Genomic DNA, 25,902 nt, shown 5'->3' with positions numbered 1-25,902 from the left:
CCATTTACAATTGCATTAAAAAGAATTAAATACCTAGGAATAGATCTAACAAAGGAGGTAAAAGACCTGTACTCAGAAAACTATAAGACACTGATGAAAGAAACTGAAGACTAACAAAAACAGATAGAAAGATATACTGTGTTCATGGATTGACAGAATTAATAGTGTTAAAATGACCATACTACCCTAGGCAATCTACAGATTCAGTGCAATACCTATCAAAATACCAATGGCATTTTTCACAGAACTAGAATAAATAACTTTAAAATTTGTATGAAAACACAAAAGAGCAAAAGCAGCCAAAACAATCTCGAGAAAGAAGAACAGAGCTGGAGATATCCCTCCAGCTCAACACTGCTAATCATCAGGGAAATGCAAATCAAAACCACAGTGAGATATCACCTCACACCTGTCAGAATGGCCATCAGCAAAAAGACCACAAATAACAAATGTTGGCCAGGATGTGGTGAAAAGGGACCCCTTGTACACTGTTGGTGGGGATGTAAATTGGTACAGCCACTGTGCAAAACAGTATGGAGGTATGGAGGTTCCTCAAAAAACTAAAAATAGAACTACCATATCATCCAGCAATTCTACTCCTGGGTATATCTCTGAAGAAAACGAAAACACTAATTCGAAAAGATGCATGCCCCCAATGTTCATAGCAGCATTATCTACAGCAGCCAAGATATGGAAGCAACCTAAGTGCCCATCAACAGATGACTGGATAGAGAAGATGTGGTATAAATATACATACAATGGAATATTATGCAGCCATAACAAAGAATAAAATTTTGACATTTGCCACAACATGGGTGGACCTGGAGTCTATGTTAAGTGAAATAAGTCACACAGAGAAAGACAAATACTCTATTTTCTCTCTTATACATGGAATCTAGAAAATAAAATGAATATAACAAAACAGAAGCTGAGGGCTTCCCTGGTGGCGCAGTGGTTGAGAGTCCGCCTGCCGATGCAGGGGACACGGGTTCGTGCCCTGGTCCAGGAGGATCCCACATGCCCTGAAGCGGCTGGGCCCACGAGCCATGGCCGCTGAGCCTGCACGTCCGGAGCCTGTGCTCCGCAATGGGAGAGGCCACAACAGTGAGAGGTCCACGTACTGCAAAAAAAAAAAAAAAAAAAGCTTTACACAAAAATTTATTAAAAAAAAACAGAAGCTGACTCACAGATATAGAGAACAAACTAGTGATTACAAATGCGGAGAGGGGAGGGAGGGGCAAGACAGGGGTAGTGGATTAAGAGGTACAAACCACTCTGTATAAAATAAATGTTACAAGGATATATTGTACAGCACAAGTAATATAGCCAATATTTTACAATAACTTTAAATGGAGTATAATCTATAAAAATTTTGAATCACTATGTTGTACATCTGAAACTAATATAAGATTGTAAATCAACTACACCACAATTTAAAAAAAAAATTCTCTGCCCTCAAAAAACTTTTCGGCTTGACTTCCCTGGTGGTTCAGTGGGTAAGACTCCGTGCTCCCAATGCAGGGGGCCCAGGTTCGATCCCTAGCTGGGGAACTAGATCCCAAATGCATGCTGCAACTAAAGATCCCGCGTGCCACAACGAAGATCCAGAGAAGCAAAAATAAATAAATATTTTTGAAAAAAAAAAGAAAGAAAGAAAAACCTTTTGGCTTAACAAAGGAGACTGACAAGTCATACTGGATTATATAAGCTGTGGGAACACAAAGGACAAAGTTTTCTCCTGGGGAAGGGAGGACAGTGGGAGAGGAGTCTCTGAAAGGAGGTAGAATCTGATGTGGGCCTTGAAGTGTGAGTAGGAATGTGTTAGATCAGGTGAACTGATGCTCAGCCCCCATTCCAACCTCCTTCTGGTGTTCCCTGCTCTGCAGGAGCTGCTAAGATAAAACTACATTTCCCAGACTTCTGTGCAGGTGACGCTCTGGAAAGGATTTAGGTTCCACTCTGTAAAACACACAAAAGCAAGATTTGGAGGGCAGGAATCAGGTGTGAGCCAAGCTCCCATCCCTTCTGCTATTTCTGCTGACGAGTCTGCCGTGGAGGTGTTTGCTTTTCCTACAGCACAGGTGGCAGCAGCCCCAGACACTGGCTCACGGGGATATCCTTTTGCTGTTGAGACTGTGGCTAGTGTGGCATAGTTCTGGAGTGGCAGCTATGTGCTTCCTGAGGGTAGAAAATGCTCAGGCCTTCCAGAACCTCGTCTAGAGTTGGAGTGGAAGGGCTCAGAGCACAGGGACAGCTTGCCTCAAACTCTCCCTCCTATGTCTACTCCTCCTGGCCCCCTTGACTTCAACTCTTTCATATCCTTAAATGAGTGAGAGGCCACCCCTTTGCAAGGACTCAGAGGTGATCTTACTTTGGCAAGTGGCAGGATCTTGGAGCCTTAACTACAACTGGGAGTGAAGCCATTTCATTTTAACAACCAGTCGCTCCAAGTTAAAAACCATAAAATGCCAACAGAAATTAAGCTGGCCCTCTACAGTCTTTTACTGTCTCCTTCACTGAATCCATCCACACATGCAAAGTTGTCAGCCAAATGGAAGTGTCGCTGGACTCATTTAAGGGATAAATGTGGGACCTTTAGAAAGTCTATAAGCCCAGCAGATGTCAGGAAGCCAGCAACTGATGTTTGCCTGTGGTTTCTGGGCTGTGTACCTGGGATGTGCAGGTTAGAACAGAGCTCACCTCCCCCCAGTCCTGGGCTGCAGAGACACTGACTTGTGATGGGGTTTTTATTGCTCTTGTTTTCAATCATTAATGTACCAACATCACGTGCCAGCTTCCACAGGGCTCTCATTCTCCAGCAGGCTCCCCATCCCTGCACCCACATACACATACACATACACAGTGCTTCAGATACTTGGGAGACTGACCTTCTCGCATTCATTTGATAAATATTTATAGCTTAAGAAACAACAGGCTGGAAAGCCCACAACAGCCATCAATCCCACCCACAGTGGGACTTGCCTGGTGTCAGCCTGGCTTGTAAACCTCTCTGAGTGCAGGGCAAGGCGTCCTGAGCAAGAGGCAATAAATACACACTGCTTGGTTGAGCCCCTAATTGACAGAATCTTGAAACCAGAAACCAAGTCTAGGGTTCCTGCGTAGCCCGTGAGCCTTAGATGGGAAACAAGCATGAGGACGAGATGGATTTGACTTCTGAATGATGACTCTTTTTTGAATTGCAGTAAAGAGTCAGTGTCCAGATGTCCCCCCAAAGGCCTCCTTATGCAGCTTCTAAACATTTTCTAGATCCTGGACCCCTTTCAGAATGTGATTAAAGTTCTGGGTATTCTCCCCAGAAAAATACACACAGGCACATACACACAACACTGTGCATGTAATAACTTCAGAGACAGGCCTTCCAGAAGCTAAGAGTCTCACAGAGAAGGTAAACAAACAAACAAAAATGCACATGAATATGGAGGACAACATGACGGGCACTCTGAAGGATTGTGGCTAAAGTATTTTGAGAGTTCATGGGGGAGAGAGGTCAAGTTGTAAGGTAAAGAGTCAAGCACAACAAGAAGGAACCAATCCTGAATGCATTCCCACATCCTCCAGACGTCCACCGAGGGCTTCTGTACCTTGATGTCCAAGTGAGGTGGCCTGGACTTCTGAATCCCGTGGACCAGAGAGTTCCACGTGCTCTCGAGCATTTCTGCTGGCTCCCTGTGGGGCCTCAGTCTCCTGGCCCTTCTACCTCTTGAAATTCTAGCTTCCTCACACACCACTTCTGTCCCCATATGACATCCCCCAACCCCAACACAAAATTCAGCCACTCCTTTGGCTTCCACGATAGAAAAATTCAATCCCACCAAGCATTTATACATACAGGTTTTACAAAATATGGGAGAATGGGTCCTGGGAAAGGGTCATATTATACAGCACCTGGACTTCTGCCACCACTGAGTCCCTCTGCCTTCTCTCCACACTTTTGTCTCTTTCCCCCTTTTTTTCAGAAGCAGCTTAAAGAGTTCCTGAGCCTTAGTGCCCGCTGACACCTAGGTCCGGGGTGAGGGTGGGGTGAGGGTTGGTGGGGAAGGAGAAGAACCCTCTCTCCAAGGACGGATCAAGGCATCCTTCCAAAGCACACACGCAGTGACTTCTCTAAGAGGAATTCAGCAATAAAAGTCTCTCCATCCCATTTGTATGGGTGAGTTGAAGAGAACAAAATCCACTCCAGCTAGGTTAGGTAAGAAGGGATTTATGACAGGATATTAAGTGTCTTACAGAACTACTAGGAGAAATGTAGAAAAGACTTTAGGTTGAGCTTTCAGAAAAGCCTCCCAAAGAAGATCTGGGCCACCAGGGAAGCTGCTTGCTCCAAAACCACCAGTGCTCCTGCCACAAGGTCACCAGCAAAATGCATGATCCTGGCCTCCCAACATCCATGAGGCTAGAGACAGGACACCGGGATGCCTGCTCACGCCACCAGAGAGAGCTCAGTCAGTCCCTCAACTGCAATGCCAGCAGAAAGAACAGGGGCAGCAGAAGTATGGCCTCTGCCTGGCGTCCACCCAGATCTCTTCTGCCTCATACCTTGAGGTCTGATCATCCATCCAAGGAAAGACATCCGAGAGTCCATTACAGTCAGGATCCACTGGGCCTGCCCAACAGGTGGTCTGATCCGAGCACTCATCCTTGTAATGTGGGTCACACACACTTGTGTGCCCTTATCCTTGCCCCCAGGCAGAGCCAGGACTGGAATGAGGCAACGGGGCTCCAGGGGCACAAAGTAGAAGGAGGTACTCCCTCTATGGCTGATGCAAGTGCAAGGTCAGCACCTGGAGTGAGTGTCTCCTTAAATATTTGTGCACTTGGTCTCTTGCCTGCCTCATCTTAGCTCCAGCCAGCTCCCAGGGGATACTAACCTGCACTCCTTCCCCAGCCTTGACAATCTGGAAACAGGTCCTGGCTGGACATCGTGGTGAGATTTCCTGCCACCTCCAGCTTGATTCCTAGGCCAGATGTCAGAGGGGGCACCAGGCTGTCTGAAAGCCAACATTTCTAGGCCCAGCTTCCCGAATCCAGGAGTCTTCAATAAACTGATTTATTTTGTACCTCTTAACCCCCACCCTTATCTTGCCCTTCCTACATATAACATAAATAAACTATAATGACATATTGTACAACACAAGGAATATAGCCAACATTTTACAATAACTATAAATGGAATATAACCTTTAAAAAGTGTGAATCAGGGACTTCCCTGGTGGCACAGTGGTTAAGACTGCAAGCTCCCAATGCAGGGGGCCCAGTTTCGATCCCTGGTCTGGGAACTAGATCCCACATGCATGCCGCAACTAAGAAGTCCTCATGCCACAACTAAGAAGTCCACCTGCCACAACTAAGAGTCCGCATGCTGCAACTAAGGAGCTCGCTTGCCACAACGAAGATCCTGTGTGCTGCAACTAAGACCCGGCTCAGCCAAAATAAATTAAATAAATAAATAAATATTTTTAAAAATTGTGAATCACTATGTTTTATACCTGAAACTTGCATAATATTGTACATCAACTATACCTCGGGACTTCCCTGGTGGCGCAGTGGTTAAGAATCTGCCTGCCAATGCAGGGGACATAGGTTCAATCCCTGGTCCGGGAAGATCCTACCTGCCGCAGAGCAACTAAGCCCATGCACCACAACTACTGAGCCCATGTGCCACAACTACTGAAACCCAAGCGCCTAGAGCCTGTGCTCCTCAACAACAGAAGCCACTGCAATGAGAAGCCCGTGCACCACAACAAAGAGTAGCCCCTGCTCACCGCAACTAGAGAAAGCCTGCACGCAGCAATGAAGACCCAACACAGCCAAAAATACATAAATAAATAAATGTATTAAAAAAACTATACCTCAATTTTTAAAAAACTAAGTAGAAAATAAACAGCTGTATTTAAATCCCTCTGTGCTGAAGTCTCATGAGGGATGCTGCTCTTTTGTCTTATGGAGTAAGGAGTTCCTTCTCCTTTTTCACACCAATAGGCAATGAAAGAGGTAGACTATGGCTAAGCTCACCCCACTTTCCACCAACATACTCCCAAAGGGAGAAAAAGGAAGAAAAGCATTGTGGTAAGAATGAATAAATTAGACTATATTAAAATTTAAAACTTCTGTGCATCAAAGGACACAATCAACAGAGTGAAAAAGCAACCCACAGAATGGGAGAAAATATTTATAAATCATGTACTATCTAATGAAGAGTTAATAACCAGAATATATAAAGAACTCGTACAACTCAATGACAAAAAAATAAACAACCTGATTTTAAAATGGGCAAAGGGCTTGAGTAGATATTTATGCAAAGAAGATACATAAATGGCCAACAATCACATGGAAAGAGGCTCAATATCACTAATCATTAGGGAAATGCAAATCAAAACCACAGTGAGACACCACTTCACACCCATTAGGATGGTTACCTTAAAAAAAACAAATAACAAAAAAGCCACCAGAAAATAACATGTTGGCAAGGATGTAGAGAAATTGGAAGCCTTGTGCACTGCTGGTAGGAAGGTGAAATGCTGCAGCCACTATGGAAAACAACATCATGGTTTCTCAAAAAATTACAAATAGAATTATTGTATGATCCAGCAACTCCATTTCTGAGTATATACACAAAAGAATTGAAAGCAGGGTCTTGAGGAGATATTTATACTGCCATGTTCATAGCAGCATTACTCACAGTAGCCCAAAGGTGGAAGCAACCCAAGTACCCACTGATGGATAAACAAAATATATACATACAGTGGAATATTATTCAGCCTTTAAAAGGTAGGAAATTCTGAACATGCTGCAACATGGATGAACCTTGAGAACACTAGGCTAAGTGACATATGCCAGTCACAAAAAAACAAATTGTTTGATTCCACTCACCTAATCAAATTCATAAAGACAGGAAGTAGAATGTTGATTCGGGGCTAGGGGATGGGGAGAATGGAGAATTTAATGGGTATAGAGTTTCAGTTTTGCAAGATGAAAAGAATTCTGGAGATTTTTTTATACAACAATATGAATGAACTTACCACTACTGAACTGTACACTTAAAAAGAGTTAAGATGGTAGATTTTATGTCATGTGTATCTTACCACAATTAAAACATTTTTAATATTAAAAAAAAAGAAAAGCATTGTGCACGAGCTGCCTTTCTCTGCCTTCTCTTTATAACAGTGTTTGAGGATTACCATTTGGATGAGAAGGGGCCTTTAGAATACCTGCCCAAATCTGCAGGAGCGCTATGTGTTTAATATAGTATAACATCTGCCATTGGTGGCGGAGGGGGTGGGGCACCAGGCATTGTGCTCAGTATGGTACTTTACTTGTGGTTCCTTTTTCTTTTTTAAAAATTTTTATTTATTTACTTATTTATTTTTGGCTGTGTTCGGTCTTCATTGCTGAGTGCAGGCTTTCTCTAGTTGCGGCGAGCAGGGGCTACTCTTCATTGTGGTGCACGGACTTCTCATTGCAATGGCTTCTCTTGTTGTGGAGCACGGGCCCTAGGCGCGCAGGCTTCAGTAGTTGTGGCACGTGGGCTCAGTAGTTGTGGCTCGTGGGCTCAGTAGCTGTGGCTCGCGGGCTCTAGATCACAGGCTCAGTAGTTGTGGTGTGTGGCACACGGGCTTAGTTGCTCTGAGGCATGTGGGATCTTCCTGGACCAGGGCTTGAACCCATGTCCCCTGCGTTGGCAGGTGGATGCTTAACCACTGTGCCACCAGGGAAGCCCCATGGTTTCTTATTTAATCCACATGAAGACCCTAGGGGGTAGGTCTAATTATTAGGGATGAAACTCAGACTTCAACGGGTTAAAGTCACAGTCTGTGACTTACCAAGTCACAGAGCTAACACATCAGTGACCCTGAGACCTGACCCCAGGTCCAGTAGGGCTCCGAGGCTGGGTGGCCAGCACCACACCACACTGCCTCCCTGGCAGAGGCTGACTTTTCAAGGTCCATTTCAGGCTCCTTCCCAGCACGATCAGAACCCTGGTGTAAGAGGCTCTCTATCTTCCCCATTCCTACCACTGCCCCCATGAAACGTTAAATAAACGTACAAGGATAACTTTCCTCTTACCTCTTTGCAGCCGCCGCCCCAAGAGGCCCACCCAGACCAAATCACACACAGGAGGCGGCCAGCGGTGTGGTAGGTGGTATGCTGCCCTGGAAGGGAGACCGAGAGCTTTCCAGCCAAAGGGCCCTGGGTTGAAAGCCCAGTGCCACCGCTATGTAGCTGTTTGACACTGAGCACGTGACACCCTCTTTGAGCCTGATTCATTATCTGTAAAATGGGATAAGTGATCCTCACCTTGTAGGGTGGTTAAAGGGTTTAAATGAGTACGTATACAGTCCTTCCTCAGCATCCGCAGAGAATCAGTTCCAGGAGCTTCCTCGGACGCCAAAATCCACGCATGTTCAAGTCGCTTATATAAAATGGGTACAGTGGGCCCTCCGTACCCGTGGGTTTTTCATCCATGGATTCATCTAACCTAGTTCTGAGTGGTTGGTTGAATCAGAAGCTGTGAAACCCATTTAGGTCTTTAATGCATTTTGAGTTTATTTTTGTGTATGGTGTTAGGGAGTGTTCTAATTTCATTCCTTTACATGTAGCTGTCCAGTTTTCCCAGCACCACTTATTGAAGAGACTGTCTTTTCTCCATTGTATATTCTTGCCTCCTTTGTCATAGATTATACCAAAGGTATAAGGCCAGACACTATAAAACTCCTAGAGGAAAACACAGGCAGAACACTCTGACATAAACCACAGCAAGATCTTTTTTGACCCACCTCCTAGAGTAATGAAAATAGAAACAAAAATAAACAAATGGGACCTAATTAAACTTAACAGCTTTCGCACAGCAAAGGAAACCATAAACAAGAAGAAAAGACAACCCTCAGAATGGGAGAAAATATTTGCAAATGAAGCAATTGACAAGGGATTAATCTCCAAAATATACAAACAGCTTATGCAGCTCAATATCAAAAAAACAGACAACTCAACCCAAAAATGGGAGGAAGACCTAAATAGACATTTCTCCAAAGAAGACACAGAGATGGACAAGAGGCACATGAAAAGATGCTCAACATCACTAATTATTAGAGAAATGCAAATCAAAACTACAAAGAGGTGTCACCTCACACTGGTCAGAATGGCTGTCATCAAAAAATCTACAAACAATAAATGCTGGATAGGGTGTGGAGAAGAGGGAACCCTCTTGCACTGTTCGTGGGAATGTAAATTGATAGTCACTATGGAGAACTGTACAGAGGTTCCTTAAAAAACTAAAAATAGAGCTACCATTCAACCCAGCAATCCCACTACTGGGCATACACCCTGAGAAAACCATAATTCAAAAAGAGTCATGTACCACAATGTTCATTGCAGCTCTATTTACAATAGCCAGGATGTGGAAGCAACCTAAATGTCCATCAACAGAGAAGTGGAGAAAGAAGATGTGGTACATATATACAGTGGAATATTAGCCATAAAAAGGAACGAAATTGGGTCATTTGCAGAGATGTGGATGGGCCTAGAGACTGACATACAGAGTGAAGTAAGTCAGAAAGAGAAAAACAAATATCATACATTAACTCATATATGTGGAATCTAGAAACATGGTAGGTGATCTTATTTGCAAAGCAGAAATAGAGACACAGATGTAGAGAACAAATGTATGGAAGGAAGGGGGAAGGGGTGGGATGAATTGGGAGATTGGGATTGACATGTATACACTATTGATACTATGTATAAAATAGCTAACTAATGAGAAACTACTCATTAGTTATAGTAGTATAGCACAGGGAACTCTACTCAGTGCTCTGTGGTGACCTAAACGGGAAGGAAATCCAAAAAAGAGGGGATATATATATATACATATAGCTGATTCACTTTGCTGTACAGCAGAAACTAACACAACATTGTAAAGCAACTATACTCCAATAAAAAATTCATTTAAAAAAAATAGACGAAGCAGCTGCGAAACCCAGCAGATTCAGAGGGCCAACTGCGTATACAAAATCTGTGTTGTCAGCCAAGGTTGCCTGTCCTTTGAAATTCAAAAACACTGGCTTGAATCTTATTTCAGCCTCTGCCAGGGACAAGATCCATCTAGAGATTTATTTCTGCACAAATCGGAATTGTGTCACTTTCCTTCGAAGCCAAAGAGGCTTGGTTTTAAATACTATTTTCTTCTCTGTTATCCATGAAAATTTCCAAGAACTGTGCCGGGTCCATCATAATCACTTTGAGGACCAAGAGGTCAAAGGAGGGGTAGAAAGGAACAGTCCTCCTTCTTAAAGCAGAGCTGGACCCCTCCACAGATGACTTCCGGGAGGACTTGATCTGTTCTGAGGTTTTCTGATCTAAGAAACAGAAAACCCAACCTGAAGGCATTAAATACCAGGCAACTTATTTGTCCCCAAAGCCTAAAGTTCAGAGGCAGGGTGAGCTTCTAGCACTGGGTTGTTCAGAGGCTCCCAATGTTTAGCAGGCTACACCTGCTTGCCTGAGTCTCTCCCCTCCCCCTCTCACCCCCATCAGCTCTTTCCAAACTGGCCTCTTGGGGTAGCAGGATGGCTCCTGGCAGCTTCCAGGGCGACATGCTTCCTCATTCACAGCTAATGGATCGATGTGGTCACATGCCCACTCCTATGCCAAGGGGGTTGATATTATGTTGATGACTTAGGTCAGTTGGAACCTACCCCAAAACCAAAAGTTGACTTGATCCTTGACTTAAACCACATTGTAGTTATACACGGTGGGATAGCTACTGGTGGGCAACCGTATTATCTGCTACAAAACCCTTTATCAGTGTGCGTGTGTGTCATCCTGTATGTGTGATATGCCAGTGTGTGTAAAGTATGAGTGTGCTATGTGTATGTGATGTGTCTGTGTGAGAATGTGTGTGAGATGTGTGTATATAAGTGTAGGTGTGCTTGGTAATCATTTTGCAATGTACACAGGTCAAATCATTACGCTGTGCACCTTAAACTTATACAGTGCTGGATGTCAATCATATCTCAATAAAACTGGAAAAATTTTAAAACCGTACTATGCTATGTGATTGTGTGTATATGTGTGTATGTGAAATGCGTGTGTGTGCTGAGAAGAACAAGTGTCCAAATTAAGTGTCGCTTCTGTTTGGGGCCTTTCACTCTGATCTCTGCTGCTATCACCTTGATGGCCACTAGGGGGCACTGTGCTCCCCTTTTAACCCTCTGGCCAATGTGTGTACAAAATCCTTTTCCCCTAAGCACAGATGAGAGGTTGGAAATTTTTAAAACAACTATACTAACAAAAACGAACAGAACGGAAATCAATTCAGAGAGCATAAGAAACATTCAAAGTTGTTTCTTACAACGTACATTGCGGAGCCAATAATTACCTCCTGTTTTCCGCAAAGCGCTGTCCGCCTTTGAGTCTTTCCAGCTCCTGGCTGTGACTTAGGGACACCGTCTCACTCCCTGCTTTGCAGAACAGTCTCCAAGAAACATGTTCCCTCGCAGCCAAGGCCAAAACTCCCATCTGTGCTCACCATTTCACCTCAGGGCCCTTCCTCCCCACCCCCTCCTCTCTCCCTCCTCCCATCACTGTTCCAGGAGACTGCCCTTCCCAGCAGCAAGGGGCCCACAGTAAAACAGCTTCATTATACTCTGCAAGCTAAGAAGCAGCACGATCTAAACACAGAAAGGTGGCCTCATGCTCTCCATCAGCGCACTTTAGACTCCGACGAGAGACCAGAAGGTCACCTGCTCCCCAACCCCTAGTCTGGTGCGGGTTCTAGCTGCCTGGCCTGCTGTCCAGCCCCTCCCCTTCCCCTTTCCCGTCCCTGTCCCCTTCCCTGCCCTCGCCTGGGCCCTGGCCAATCGGGCGGAACCAGTCCTGTGCAGCCCTCTACTGCCCTCTACTGGGGTTTTGCTTACACAGCCCTGGAGTTCACCAGCACCCCGGGACTACGGGACTCTTCCCCAACTCTTTCAGAGTCCCCCTTTGGTCTGGCCGCTGGAACATAACTCACCAATATTTTAACCCACCCATCGCTTCTCAGATGCTTAATTAATCTTTTTAAAGCTGTAAGGGATTTAAAACTCTCATTCCCCAGGGCCAGGGTGAAAATTGAAAGAACTTACTTTTTCATTCATACATGATTCAAATGTTTATTGCATGCTGTTTGCTAGACTCCGTGCTGGCACTAAGGACACAAAAAGGAATAAGAAAGAAACTATCCCAAAAAGGAATAAATAAGATGCTGGGATAAAATATAACAAGGAGAAGCTACTTGGATGAAGAGGAAGCAACTCTTCCTCACTGCAACTTTTGTTCTCCTCCTGCCCATCTCCACATAACAGCCAGAGTGACAATGTTATCCACCGAGAAGTTGGAACATGTCACTTTCCTACTTCAAATCCACTAAGTGCTTCCATTTGTATTTAGGACAAAACCAAGCTGTCCCTACAAAATCTGGCCTATCTTTCCACTCCATCTTGTGTCCTTCTCTCCTGTGTTTTCATGTGCTCACCACACTTGTCTTTTTTTAGCTTCTGCAAATAAGGCAAGCTGTTTTCTGTCTCCCAACCTTTGGATATGCAGCTCCCTCTACCTCGAATGCTCCTACCTTCGTCTCCATGAAACTGGTTACTTCTTATTCTTCAAATGTCAGCCTAAATGTCACCCATCAGCAAGACCTTCTCTGTCTTCCCCATCCAAAACATGTCCACTTCTAGTTCTATCTGATATCAAAACATATTTTGAAACTTCAATTAATAAAGCAGTTTGATATGAGAAGAAATTAATGAAACCAAAGAAAAATAAGAAATAGACTCTAACGCACAAGGGAATTTACTGTAAAGGTGGAAAGGTGAGATTTCAAATCATTGGGGAAAAGAGTAAATAAAATAAAAGTAAGTAGTGGTAGCACAACTAGTCAGTACCTACTGAGATAAGAACAAAGCTGGGTTCTTATCTCACTCCTTACACCCAAGTCAATTCCAGATAGATCAAATATGAACTGTAAAAAATAAATCATAAAATATCTCTAAAAAGGGGGTTAACTAAATACTAATCTAAGAAAGAGGCTTTTCTGAGAAGGCTATGAAATCCAGAAGCCAGAAGGGGAAAAGTTAGTCAACTTGTCTAGGTAGCAATGTAACTTTGGTATGAAAAAAAAGGAAAACAACAACAAAAACTGAAACTTAAATGAAAGGCTAGGTTCCAAAACAGGGAAAACAAATTTAAAACATATTTGTCAAAGAGCTCTTTTCCTTAACTTAAATAGAACTGATATAAATGAATATATATATATATATATATATTTAAAAGCCCAACAGAAAAGTGTGCAAAGGATAGAAAGAGATCATAGAAAAGCAAATTCAAAGGATGATAAACATGCAGAAAGATGCTCTCACTCATGTATACTTAAAGAAATGCAAATCAAAATGGTAAGAAAACATTTTTTTTTTTCACTTATCAAACTGGTACAAGGCTTCTCTGATGCTGGCAGGGATGTGAAGAAATTAATCCTCTCATCCACTTTTGATGGGAGGGGGGTACAAATTGATGCAATTTCTTACTACAGGTAAATCTGATAAATACAAAAATTTAAAAGGCACATGTCTTTTCATATAGCAAAAAATATGGTTATACCTACAAAAATTCAGTCACATACGTACAGTTATCTTTCTGGCAGAATTTTTATAAAAGCAAAACCCAAAGTGTCCATTAAAAGTGAAATAAATTATCCATCATCTATGATTCCATACATAGAAAATCCCAAAGATGCCATGGAAAAACTACTAGAGCTCATAGATGAATTCTGTGAAGTTGCAGGATACAAAATTATTATATATAGAAACTGTTGCATGTCTATACTAACAATACACTATCAGAAAGAGAAATTAAGAAAACAGTCCCCTTTACAAACCCATCAAAAAGAATAAAATACCTAGGAATAAATCTAACCGAGGAGGTAAAAGGACTGTATTCAGAAAGCTATAAGACACTCATGAAAGAAATTGAAGATGACACCAACAGATGGAAAGATACACCATGTTCATGGATTGGAAGAATTAATATTGTTAAAATAACCACACTACCCAAGGCAATCTACAGATTCAGTGCAATCCACATCAAAATACCAATGGCATTTTTCACAAAACTAGAACAAATAATTTAAAAACTTGTATGGAAACACAAAAGAACCCAAATAGACAACAATCACAATCACCTTCACTTCAGACTATACTACACAGTCACAGTCATCAAAACTGTGTAGTACTGGCACAAAAGCAGACACAGAAATCAATGGAACAGAATAAAAAGTCCAGAAATAAACCCATGCACTTATGGTCAATTAATCTACAACAAAGGAGGCAAGAAGATACAATGAAGAAAAAACAGTCTCTTCAATAAGTGGTGCTGGGAAAACAGGACAGCTACATGGAAAAGAATGAAATTAGAACATTTTCTCACACCATATACAAAAATAAACTCAAAATAGGTTAAAGACCTAGGTGTAAGACTGGATACCATAAAACTCCCAGAGGAAAATATAGGCAGAACATTCTTTGACATAAATCATAGCAAGTTTTTTTGGATCTCTCTCCTAAGGCAAAGGAAACAAAAGCAAAAATAAACAAATGGGACCTAATTAAACTTAAAAGCTTTTGCACAGCAAAGGAAACCATCAACAAAATGAAAAGACAACCTATTGAATGAGAAAATATTTTCAAATAATATGACCAATAAGGAGTTACTATCCAAAGTATATAAATAGCTCATGCAACTCAATATAAAATAAATAAACCTGATTAAAAAATGGGCAGAAGAACTGAATAGACATTTTTCTAAAGAAGACCTACAGATGACCAAAGGCACATGAAAAGACACTCAACATTGCTAATCATCAGGGAAATGCAAATCAAAACCCCAATGAGATATCACTTCACACCTGTCAGAATGGCTATCATCAAAAACATTACAAATAAATGTTGGTGAGGGTGCAGAGGAAAGGAAACCCTCTTGCACTGTTGGTGGGAATACAAATTGGTACAGCCACTGTGGAAAACAGTATGGAGTTTCCTCAAAAAACTAAAAATAGAACTATCATATCATCCAGCAATTCTACTCCTGGGTATATCTCCGAAGCAAATGAAAACACTAATTTGAAAAGATACATGCACCCATATGTTAAAAGCACCATTATTTGCAATAGCCAAGATATGGAAGCAACCTAAGTGCCCATCAACAGACGATTGGATAAAGAAGATGTGATACATATATACACACACACACATATACATACAATGGAATACTACTCAGCCATGAATAATAATGAAATTCTGCCATTTGCAACAACATGGATGGACCTGGAGGGTATTATTCTTAGTGAAATAAGTCACAAAGACAAATACTGTATGTTATCACTTACATGTGGAATCTAAAAGATACAACAAAGGAATGAATATAACAAAACAGTAACAGATTCACCAATATAGAGAACAAACTAGTGGTTATGAGTTGGGAGAAGGAAGGGGGGATGGGCAAGATAGGTGTAGAAGATTAAGAGGTACAAAATCCTATGTATAAAGTAAGTAAGCTAGCAAGATATATTGTACAGAACAGGAAATGTGGCTAATATTCTATAATAATTGTAAATGGGGTATAATCTATAAAATTTTTGAATCACTATGTTGTATACCTGAAACTAATATCAACTGTACCTCAATAAAAAATAAATAACATTTAAAAAAAATACATTATGGTACTGGCACAAAAACAGACACATAGACCGATGTAACAGAGTAAAGAGTCCAGAAATAAACCCACAACTTATGGTCAATTAATTACAACAAAGGAGGCAAGAATATACAACCGGCAAAAGATAGTCTCAATAAATGGTGCTGGGAAAACTGGACAACTACATGCAGAAGAATCAAACTGTGACTACTCTCTCACACCATACACTAAAACAAACTCAAAATGAATTAAAGACTTAAATATAAGCCCTGGAGTCATAAAACTTCTAGAAGAAAACCTAGGCAGTATGCTCTTTGACATTGGTCTTTGTAACTTTTTTGGATACGTCTCCTCAGGCAAGGGAAACAAAAGCAAAAATAAACAAATGGAACTATATCAAACTAAACAGCTTTTGCACAGTGAAGAAAACTATCAACAAAAGGAAAAGGCCACCTACAGAATGGGAGAATATATTTGCAAACTATTTGTCCAATAAGAGGTTAATATCCAAAATAGACAAAGAACTCACATAACTCTACATCAAAAAAACAAACAGCCGGATTTTTTAAAATGGGCAGAAAACCTGAATAGATGTTTTTCCAAGAAAGACATACAGATGGCCAACATGCACATGAAAAGATGCTCAGCATCACTAATCATCAGGGAAATCAAAGCAAAACCACAATGAGATACTACCTCACATCTGTCAGAATGGCTATTATCAAAAAGATTACAAATAACAAATGTTGGTGAGCGTGTGGAGAAAAGTGAACTCTCTTGCACTGTTGGGAATGCAAATTGGTTCAGCTAATATGGAAAAGAATATGGAAAAAAATAGAACTACCATATGACCCAGCAGTTCCACTCCTGAGTATTTATCTGAAGAGAACAAAAACACTAATTCAAAAAAAAATGCACCTGTATGTTCATTGCAGCATTATTTACAATAGCAAAGATATGGAAGCAACCTAAGTGTCCATCAGTAGATGACTGGATAAAGAAGATGTGGCACGTATATAATGGAATACTACTCAGGCATTAAAAGGAATGAAATTTTTCCATTTGCAACAACATGGATGGACATGGAGGGTATTATGCTAAGTGAAATAAGTCAGACAGAGACATATACTGTATGGTTCCACTTATATGTGGAATCTAACAAAATAAAACAAATACACAAATATAACAAAGCAGAAACAGAGTTACAGATACAGAGAACAAACAGGTGGTTGCCAGAGGGGAGGAGTAGGAGAAGGAAAGAAATAGGTGAGAGAGATTAAGAGGTACAAACTTCCAGCTGCAAAATAAATGCCACAAGTATGAAATGTACATTGGCGGGAATATAGTCAATAACTATGTAATATCTTTGTATAGTGACATATTGTAACTAGACTTATTGTGGTGATCAGTGTGGAATATATAGAAATATTAAATCTCTAAGTTGTGTAACAGGAAATAACATAGTGTAGAAGTCAATTATGTATATATATAACTAATTCATTTTGTTATAAAGCAGAAACTAACACACCATTGTAAAGCAATTATACTCCAATAAAGATGTAAAAAAAAATTATACTTCAAAAACAAACAAACAAATTTTAAAACTCATAGAAAAAAAGATCAGATCTGTGGTTACCAGAGGCAAGGGTTGGGCGGAGGGGGAATTGGATGAAGGCAGTCAAAAGGTACAAACCTCCAGTTATAAGGTAAGTAAGTACTAGGGATGTAATGTACAACATCGTAAATATAGTTAACACTGCTGTATGTTTTATATGAAAGTTGTTAAGAGAGTGAATCCTGAGTTCTCATCTCAAGAAAAAAAAGTGTTTTTTTCTATTTCTTTAATTTTGTATCTATATGAGATGATGGATGTTCCCTAAACTTATTGTGATAATCACTTCATGATATATGTAAATCAAATGATTATGCTGTACACCTTAAACTTATATAGCGCTGTATGTCACTTATCTCTATACAACTGGAAGAAAAAAATTATCTGTCATTTACATGATGCAATTATGTGCAGAGATTAGAGAGAATAAGGGTGATCTGGACATGCCAATGGGGAAAGACTTTTAATACATTATTGTTAATAATTTAATTTTAATTAACTTTATTAATTCTCTTTTATTCTTGAAAGCATGCTGTACAGGAAAATGATCCCCTTTGTATAATTTATAGCATTGACACATATATGGGTAAGTGTATTTTTTTTTCCTGGAAGGAATCACAGGTTTTGCTTTTTACCTTTGGAGAGAGAAAATGAGATGGGAAGGGAAGGAGTGAGATTTTCCCTTTTCATTTTGTACTTCTCTGGAGTAAAGTTAAAGGACTTGAAAACTTTTACCTTGGATTTATATTATATTTTAACATTTTTTTTAATTTGCCACTCAACTGTTTGTAATGAAATTATGGTCTCAGCTATGAATGCCCCTTTCAATATATGTTCTGTGATAAACAACAGAATTCCTTTAAGTGTGTCTCCTTTACAGTGAGCGAGATGTGAACACTTTCTTAATCGAATGCACTGGAGGGATGCTGCATTAGCAAGGGGCTTTCATGCCATTTTCCAGGGTTGGAGGGGTGGATGTGAGGACATAGGCTAGAGCCTGCCCCAGCCATGGCCAAGAGCGCTGTCCCTCTGTAACCCTGCTGCCTCGGCCTTCGTAGGATAACCTTTTCACAAAACTCAAAAACTTGAGGGACTTCCCTGGTGGTGCAGTGGTTAAGAATCTGTCTGCCAATGCAGGGGACACGGGTTTGAGCCCTTGTTTGGGAAGATCCCACATGCCACAGAGCGACTAAGCCCATGCGCCACAACTACTGAGCCTGCACTCTAGAGCCCGTGAGCCACAACTACTGAGCCCGTGTGCCACAACTACTGAAGCCCACACGCCTAGAGCCCGTGCTCCACAACGAGAAGCCACCACAATGAAAAGCCCGCACACCACAACGAAGAGTAGCCCCTGCTCACCACAAATAGAGAAAGCCTGCAAGCAGCAATGAAGACCCAACCAAGCCAAAAATATAATTAATTAATTTTAAAAAAACAAAAAAAAAACTTGAGCCTCAGGGCAGCCTACATTCTCTAAAGGGCTCCTGCCCAAGCCAGGGCCCCAGACCACCCACACTGATGGCCTGTGCCCTTTCCTGCATCCCAGAAGCTGGGCTATTGCTTGTCCAGTGACTCCAGAACAGCTCCAGTTTACCCAAATCAGCCAACTTCTCTGCTATCCCATGGTAGAACCACACTGCTATGGACTGACTTGTCTTCCCCCCAGAACTCATATATTAATTAAGTCCTAACCCCCAGTGCAATGGTATGTGGAGATGGGGCCTTTGGGAGGTAAATAGGGTTAGCTAAGGTCATGGGGGTGGGTCCCTTACGGTGCGATTAGTGCCTTGTCAGAAAGCTTGCTTTCCTCTCCCTCAGTGATGTGAGGACACAGCCAGAAGGTGGCAATCTGCAAGCAAGGAAGAAAGCCCTCACCAGGTAACCTAATCAGCAGGCACCTTGATCTTGGATTTACCAGCCTCCAGAACTGTGAGATAAATTCCTGTTGTTTAAGCCTCCCAGTCTTGGTATTTTGTTATGGCAGCCCAAGCTGACAATTATACACACATTCTCCAATGAAAGCTGAATTCCTCCTAAGGGATTGTCCTTCTTTGGATATGCTCCCTCAGCCCTAGGGTACCAAAGTGTCTTTACATCATAGGGTTACTCATTTATCACAATTAATAATTCTTTATGTTATACTTCCTCTATTTAACCTCCTGTGTGATTTCTGTCTCCTGATTGGACCCGAACTGCTTCACCAATATTTTCTATCTTAGCACTTACTTATTTCATAGCACTTATCCTAATTTGTAATTTTTTTAATTTAATTACTTGTTGCTTGTGTATCTCCCACTAGACCATACACTCCATGGTGACAAGGACCGTGTCTCTCTTCTGTATCTTTTTCAGTACATAGTCGGTACTTGGTAGACCCTTACTGACTAAGTGGAAAGCAGTAAAGCGTAGTGATTAAGAGTGTGGATTCTGGAGCCATACTCTGTGGGTTAAAATCCTGGCTCAGCCTCTTAAAAACTGTGACCTGGAGCAGAGTACTTAACTATGCTTCAGTTTCCCCATCTGTAAAATGGGGATAATAATGGTACATACCTCATAGGACTTTTGTGAAAATTAAATTGGTTAATATACATAAAACTTCTAGAAGAGTTCCTGACACATAGAAAGTGCTGTATATACTATGTTATGTGAAGAAAGGTCAAAGGACATGAAGGTAGTCTGGTGACTGGTGGAAGGATCATCATCTTCAAATATCTGAAGGACTATCATGTACAAGACCCAATTAGACAAAACTCCAACAGAAATGGAAAAGTATAGAAAAGAAAGTGGGCTAATAACAAAGCATTTGAAATGGCTTTAGCCGTCCTAAAGTGACCAGTCATTCTGGTTTGCCTGGCTCTGTGTAGGTTTTAAAACTGAAAGTCCTACCCTGGGAGACCACTTGGTCCCAGGCAAACCACGTGGCTGATCACTCTAGCTGTCCCCAACAAGACTTTCTTCATGAAGTAGTGAGTGTCCCTTCCTGACAGATTTGAGCAAAAGCCAAAGAGCCATGGTTCAGGGATGTTAGAGAAATTATTCCCATGTGAGGAAGAAACTGAGACTAGAAGAACTTTAATCCAGATAAAAAAGCATATTTTAACAGAGAAGTAACATGCATCTGGAGACAGGAAAACCCTAGTTCAAATTCTGGCTCTGCCACTTACAAGCTGTGTGATCTTGGATAACTTAACTTCCTGAGCCTCAGTTCCTCGATCTATAAAATAGGAATAATCGTCCCTAACTTGTAAGGTTGTCATCTGGATTAGATATAATGGATGTAAAGTGATTTGCACAGTGTCTGACGTAATGTAAGTATTCAGAGGTCCAACTCTAGGATTCTCTAAGCCCAGGGTTTCTCAGCAGCGGTTCTCTAAGTGTGGTCCCTGGACCAAGAACACCAACATCACCAGGAACTCATTAGAAATGCAAATTCTCCATCTCACCCCACACCTACTGAATCAGAAACTGGGATTGGGACCCAGAAATCTGAGTTTTAACTAGCTCTCCAGGTGATGCTTGTTACATTAAAGAGTTTGAAAAGCACTGCTGTAAGCAACAGTCCTGTCTCTGAAACAGAAGAATGGGAAATCTCTCCAAAACTTGAAAAGTTTTCCCTTTATCCCACCATAATATAAAATTATTTTAAAATAAGAATAGTGCTGAAATGTTGATCCAAATGCCTTTTAAAATTACATATATATGTAAACAGGCTTCGTAAACAGGCTTCACTGGCAGGAGTCATCTACACTCTGGGGTAAATATTGATATTTCAGTATGACCGGGCCTTGGCATGCCCTCAGCGAAAAAGCACTGATAAATTGGCTTACTTTGGTTACACTGTGTAAACCACTAACTTGACCAATCATAAACTACACAGTTGAGTTGATTTCCCACACTCATAGAGGGGGTAAGTCGGTAGGATAGCTGGAAAAGAATTTCTTAAGTTGTTATAACATACTTCTTTAGGCGGAAAGTCACCCTGAGGGTAAGTAAAAAGAATTCTCACTGGAGTGCACATTAATTTTTTCTCTGCCCTAACAAGTCCCAGAATATAGTGGTATGTTTATCACATACACAAATCTGGACAAAGAATCAGGTAAAAGTATTTTTAAACTGTTCTAAACTCATTTTATAAACAGACATCTTTTAATATACAAAATCTAAGATAACTCAGTCAAAATAATCCATCTTTCCTTGAATCTGAAATGCTTCTCATGATTTTTAGGGATGAATGAGAAGAACAATCTTCACTTTTCAAAGTTCTGAGAATATCTTCAAAATATTTATTTAAACACTCAAGCAGAAAGCTTCATCTACACAAAGCAATGGTATGCAAATTCCTTGTGTACGTTTGCTTTTGGAAGCAATATCCTTTGCTGTGCTTCCAACTGTGGCTTTTATCAAGCAATTCAAAATCTATTTATGTACTGAGAATTCTAGGCTCCTTACACTGTGAGAGGGGAGTATTTGAAAAATATTCTGACCTTGAGGAAAGTCAGAGGGGAGAAAAGACTACATTCAAAACAGGTATTTTAGGAACTTCCCTGGTGGTGCAGTGGTTAAGACTCTGAGCTCCCAATGCAGGGGGCCCAGGTTTGATCCTTGGTCAGGGAACTAGATCCCCCATGCATGCCACAACTAAGGAGCAGGAGAGCCTCAACTAAGAAGCCTGCCTGCCACAAGTGAGACCCAGCACAACCAAATAAATAAATAAAATATATTTTTTTAAATAGGTATTTTAGGGCTTCCCTGGTGGTGCAGTGCTTAAGAATCCACCTGCCAATGCAGAAGACACAGGTTCAAGCCCTGGTCCAGGAAAATCCCACATGCCACGGAGCAACTAAGCCCATGCGCCACAACTACTGAGCCTGCACTCTAGAGCCTGCGAGTCACAACTACTGAGCACTCGTGCCACAACTACTGAAGCCTGCGCACCGCAACGAAGAGTAGCCCCTGCTCGCCGCATCTAGAGAAAGCCCGCGCGCAGCAACGAAGTCCCAACGCAGCCAAAAATAAATAATAATTAATAAAATAAATATATTTTTTAAAATCTTTAAAAAAAGAAAAGGTATTTTAGCTTGTTTCCCTGCTGATAGCAGTCTTGCAAACACGGTGAATGTTCCTAAAACCAGCCGGACTTTCTGCAAGAAGTGTGGCAGGCACCAACCCCACAAAGTCACACAGTATGAGAAGGTCAAGGGAAAGTGGCATTATGACAGGAAGCAGAGTGGCTATGGTGGCCAGATTAAGTCGATTTTCCAGAAAAAGGCTAAAACTACAAAGACAATTGTGCTGAGGCTTGCATGCGTTGAGCCCAACTGCAGATCTAAGAGAATGCTGGCTATCAAGAGGTGTAATAAACACTTTGTGCTGGGAGGAGATAAAAAAAGAAAGGGCCAAGTGACCCAGTTCTGAGTTTATTTTGTTTTATTACGAAGAGAATAAAAATTTGAGATTGTTTACTTTTAAAAATAGGTATTTTAAATATACTGTGATATACGGACTTAGAGAACAGACTTGTGGTTGCCAAGGGGGAGGGGGTCGGGGGAGGGATGGAGTGGGAGGCTGGGATTAGCAGATGTAAGCTATTATATATAGAATGGATAAACAACAAGGTCCTACTGTACAGCACAGGGAACTATATTCAATATTCTGTGATAAACCATAATGGAAAAGAATATTTTTAAAAATGTACATATATGTGTAACTGAATCACTTTGCTGTACAGAAGAAATTTTTTTTTACATCTTTATTGGAATATAATTGCTTTACAATGTTGTGTTAGTTTCTTCTGTATAACAAAGTGAATCAGCTATATGTATACATATATCCCCATATCCCCTCCCTCTTGCGCCTCCCTCCCACCCTCCCTATCCCACCCCTCTGGGTGTACAGCAGAAATTAGCACAACATTGTACATCAACTATACTTCAATTTTTTTAAATGTAAAAAAAATAAATAAATAAGTATACTGTGATATATACTGTCTTCCAAACTGAATATAGTTCAATGCCAAGCTATTTCTGGAGACAATAAGACGAACAGGCGACAGATTCTTGAATGATATTAACAAGGAAGGTTTCCTGGAGGAGATGGGACACGATAAAATAAAATTTATATTTTAAAGAAACATAAAATTCTTTCTGTCCATTTGGGCCTCCTCCCTCCCTCCCTAATGTGCAGTGTGCATCTGCATCACACGTTAACCAGAGCTCCTCAAAGATGGGATGCCTACTCGACACTAAACATCAATTTTTTTTCTTTCTTCTGATGCGAGCAACATAACTTCTCAGAAGATTCACATTTCTTCCCAACTCTGTAGGTGGTCATAGTGACTTAACAGCTCGATTTGTACATGTTTATCTGGACTATGTATCTTTGGTGAACTTTAGGTAAAATATCAGTGTACCATTTTGATGTATTTGTCTTGCAAACGTATTGCTATATGACTGTGCCTTCAACTTCTAACAGGTGGAACAGTTCTCAGAACTTCTGAGAGTCTGTCTCGTGGGTTATCATCCTCAGTTTGGCTTAAATAAAATCCTCTTTCTTCTTAACTTGATTGCTAATTGAATATTTGTCGACAGACACATGATGGATGTCAAAGAATTGGTAAGTTTTAATGCTGGGATGTATTCATTTGTCACTGGCCTTTAAAGAGTGTAATTCTTGCCATTAAGATTTTGCTTGAAACGCTTCCCACATTCTGCCTACTCAAATCCTACCCATCTTTCAAAGCCACTTCAAAGTCCATCTTCTTTCCTTCCTTCAACAAGGATCAATAATAAAATCCTTAAAATAAGAGGGATCTTGTGCTTCCTACCTTTGGGGACAAAAAGAAAGAGAGGAAGTGAAGAGTTTGAGAGTGTGTGTCCTATCTGAAGTGAGCAAACTCCAAGGGATAGAGAGTTGGTTGCAGTTTCCAAAGTAAAGTCACATGAGTATTGGCCTATCACTTTACACCTCATCTTATTTCCATAACGGTCCCAGGAGACAGATATGACCACCCACCATGGCCTCGCACCATTGGCAGATTACTGTATCCATGTCATAGGGCTGTTCTGAAGATTAAATGAGTTTTGGCAGGTAAAGTGCTGAAACAAGTAAATATTCAATACCTCTTAGTCACCATTATTTAATTTCCACTAGGGGAAGTAAGGACCAATCAATCAAAAGTATTAAGTAACTTGCCCAAACATGCCAGAGATACCACACACTTAGGGATAATTCCTGTGCTAATTTCTTGTCTTGGGAATTCCCAGACCACGTGGGAAATGTCCAACACCCAACGTACCTGATATACAGACCCGTGGTTGCAACGTCTCTTTTTTTTGGCCGAGACGGGTGGCATGTGGGATGCTATTCCCCCGACCAGGAATCGAACCCGTGCCCCCTCCCTTGGAAGCGTGGAGTTTTAACCACTGGACCACCAGGGAAGTTCTCCCACCCCTCTCCCACCCAACTCGTCTCCCATCACCAGCTGCAACTTTTATATCCTGAGGCCAGACTGTTACCTGTATTGGTGGGATTTTTTTTCTTTAGGGATTTTTTTCCTTACCCCCTTTTACGTAGGGAATAGCCTTTTAAGGCTTCTAGCATGAACCCAAAGCCTCTAACTCTGTCCCTGTGAGAGCATTAAAACTCAATGCCCTGCAGTAATAGAAAACAGAATCCTGCTTGTACCCACCACCATCTGGGTAGTCTTAGTACAGGCTTCAATTTCTGTTATTCAGATTAGTAGATCTCTCAGCTATGTATCTACAAGGACATGCTATGCTACGCTGTTCTTGTTGTTTTTTAATTCAGCATATCTAGGTGTTTATAGCAGGAGGATTTTCTGGTTATTCTAATTTGCCAGAACTAAGATTTCTATCATAGTTTTTTTTTACTGACAATCAAATTAGTTCTGTTAATCTTTACATTCCCAGTTCTTACCTAAGGGAGCATTTTATATAGTTTTAAATTCCTGAAAATAAGCTCATGTTTTAAAGATGAAAGTTTATCAAAAACCTAGAGGTGGGGCTTCCCTGGTGGCGCAGTGGTTGAGAGTCCGCCTGCCGATGCAGGGAACACCGGTTCGTGCCCCGGTCCGGGAAGGTCCCACATGCCGCGGAGCGGCTGGGCCCGTGAGCCATGGCCGCTGAGCCTGCGCGTCCGGAGCCTGTGCTCCGCAACGGGAGAGGCCACAACAGTGAGAGGCTCGCGTACCGCAAAAAAAAAAAAAAAAAAACCTAGAGGTGGGGAAGGGATAAGGGAAAAAAAAAACACCTAGAAGAAACTATGACATAGATCATAAAACAACTGCCCAGAAAAATATAATGACAAATTATAAGCCTAAAATGTTTTACTAATGATCAGATGTCCTACTACTTCAGAAACAAGCCTTATTTTAATAAATGACAAGGTAAAGCACAATTTAAAAATTCACCTGCAAAGACTTATCCTATTGAAAGGCTCCTCCTAAAGTCGGAGAACCTGAGCCACAGGAGAAACCCTCCCATCGGACAGGCCCTCCCGCGGGGAAAGTTTCCGGGGCAGGGGGCGGG

General features: G+C 41.3%; 2 protein-coding genes across 6 annotated transcripts in view; one reads left to right on the top strand and one right to left on the bottom strand.

Moving 5' to 3' along the window:
• The window catches only part of IRAG1 (inositol 1,4,5-triphosphate receptor associated 1), a 176,950-nt gene extending 151,065 nt beyond the window's left edge, over positions 1-25,885 (bottom strand). For 2 of the 5 annotated variants that reach the window (XM_067749909.1, XM_067749913.1), the window contains exon 1: positions 25,785-25,885. Coding sequence is in view for 1 of the 5 variants with exons in the window: in XM_067749905.1 (XP_067606006.1) it covers positions 11,393-11,532 (140 nt within the window). In the remaining 4 variants the exon portion in view is untranslated. Of the gene's footprint in view, positions 1-8,316; positions 8,504-11,392; positions 11,819-25,784 lie in introns of those variants that run through there. The other 3 variants (XM_067749912.1, XM_067749905.1, XM_067749910.1) reach the window with 3 other exon arrangements.
• On the top strand, positions 18,362-22,771 carry LOC137231123 (large ribosomal subunit protein eL42-like). The gene is made up of 2 exons (XM_067751665.1): positions 18,362-18,384; positions 22,456-22,771. Exons 1-2 carry the CDS (start codon positions 18,362-18,364, stop codon positions 22,769-22,771), a joined length of 339 nt encoding a protein of 112 aa, XP_067607766.1.
• Positions 25,886-25,902: the final 17 nt, after the last annotated feature.

This window comes from Pseudorca crassidens, chromosome 9 (genome assembly GCF_039906515.1).
Source record: "Pseudorca crassidens isolate mPseCra1 chromosome 9, mPseCra1.hap1, whole genome shotgun sequence".
Classification (NCBI taxonomy): domain Eukaryota; kingdom Metazoa; phylum Chordata; class Mammalia; order Artiodactyla; family Delphinidae; genus Pseudorca; species Pseudorca crassidens.
Note: the sequence above shows the minus strand (reverse complement) of the source record. Positions and strands in the feature narration are given on the sequence as shown.

Excerpts from the sequence above, each read along its gene's own strand:
- LOC137231123 (XM_067751665.1), top strand. The coding sequence starts at position 18,362 with ATGGCCAAGAGCGCTGTCCCTCT. Across the intron at positions 18,385-22,455 it reads GCCAAGAGCGCTGTCCCTCT|TCTTGCAAACACGGTGAATG; the intron begins GTAACCCTGCTG and ends TGCTGATAGCAG.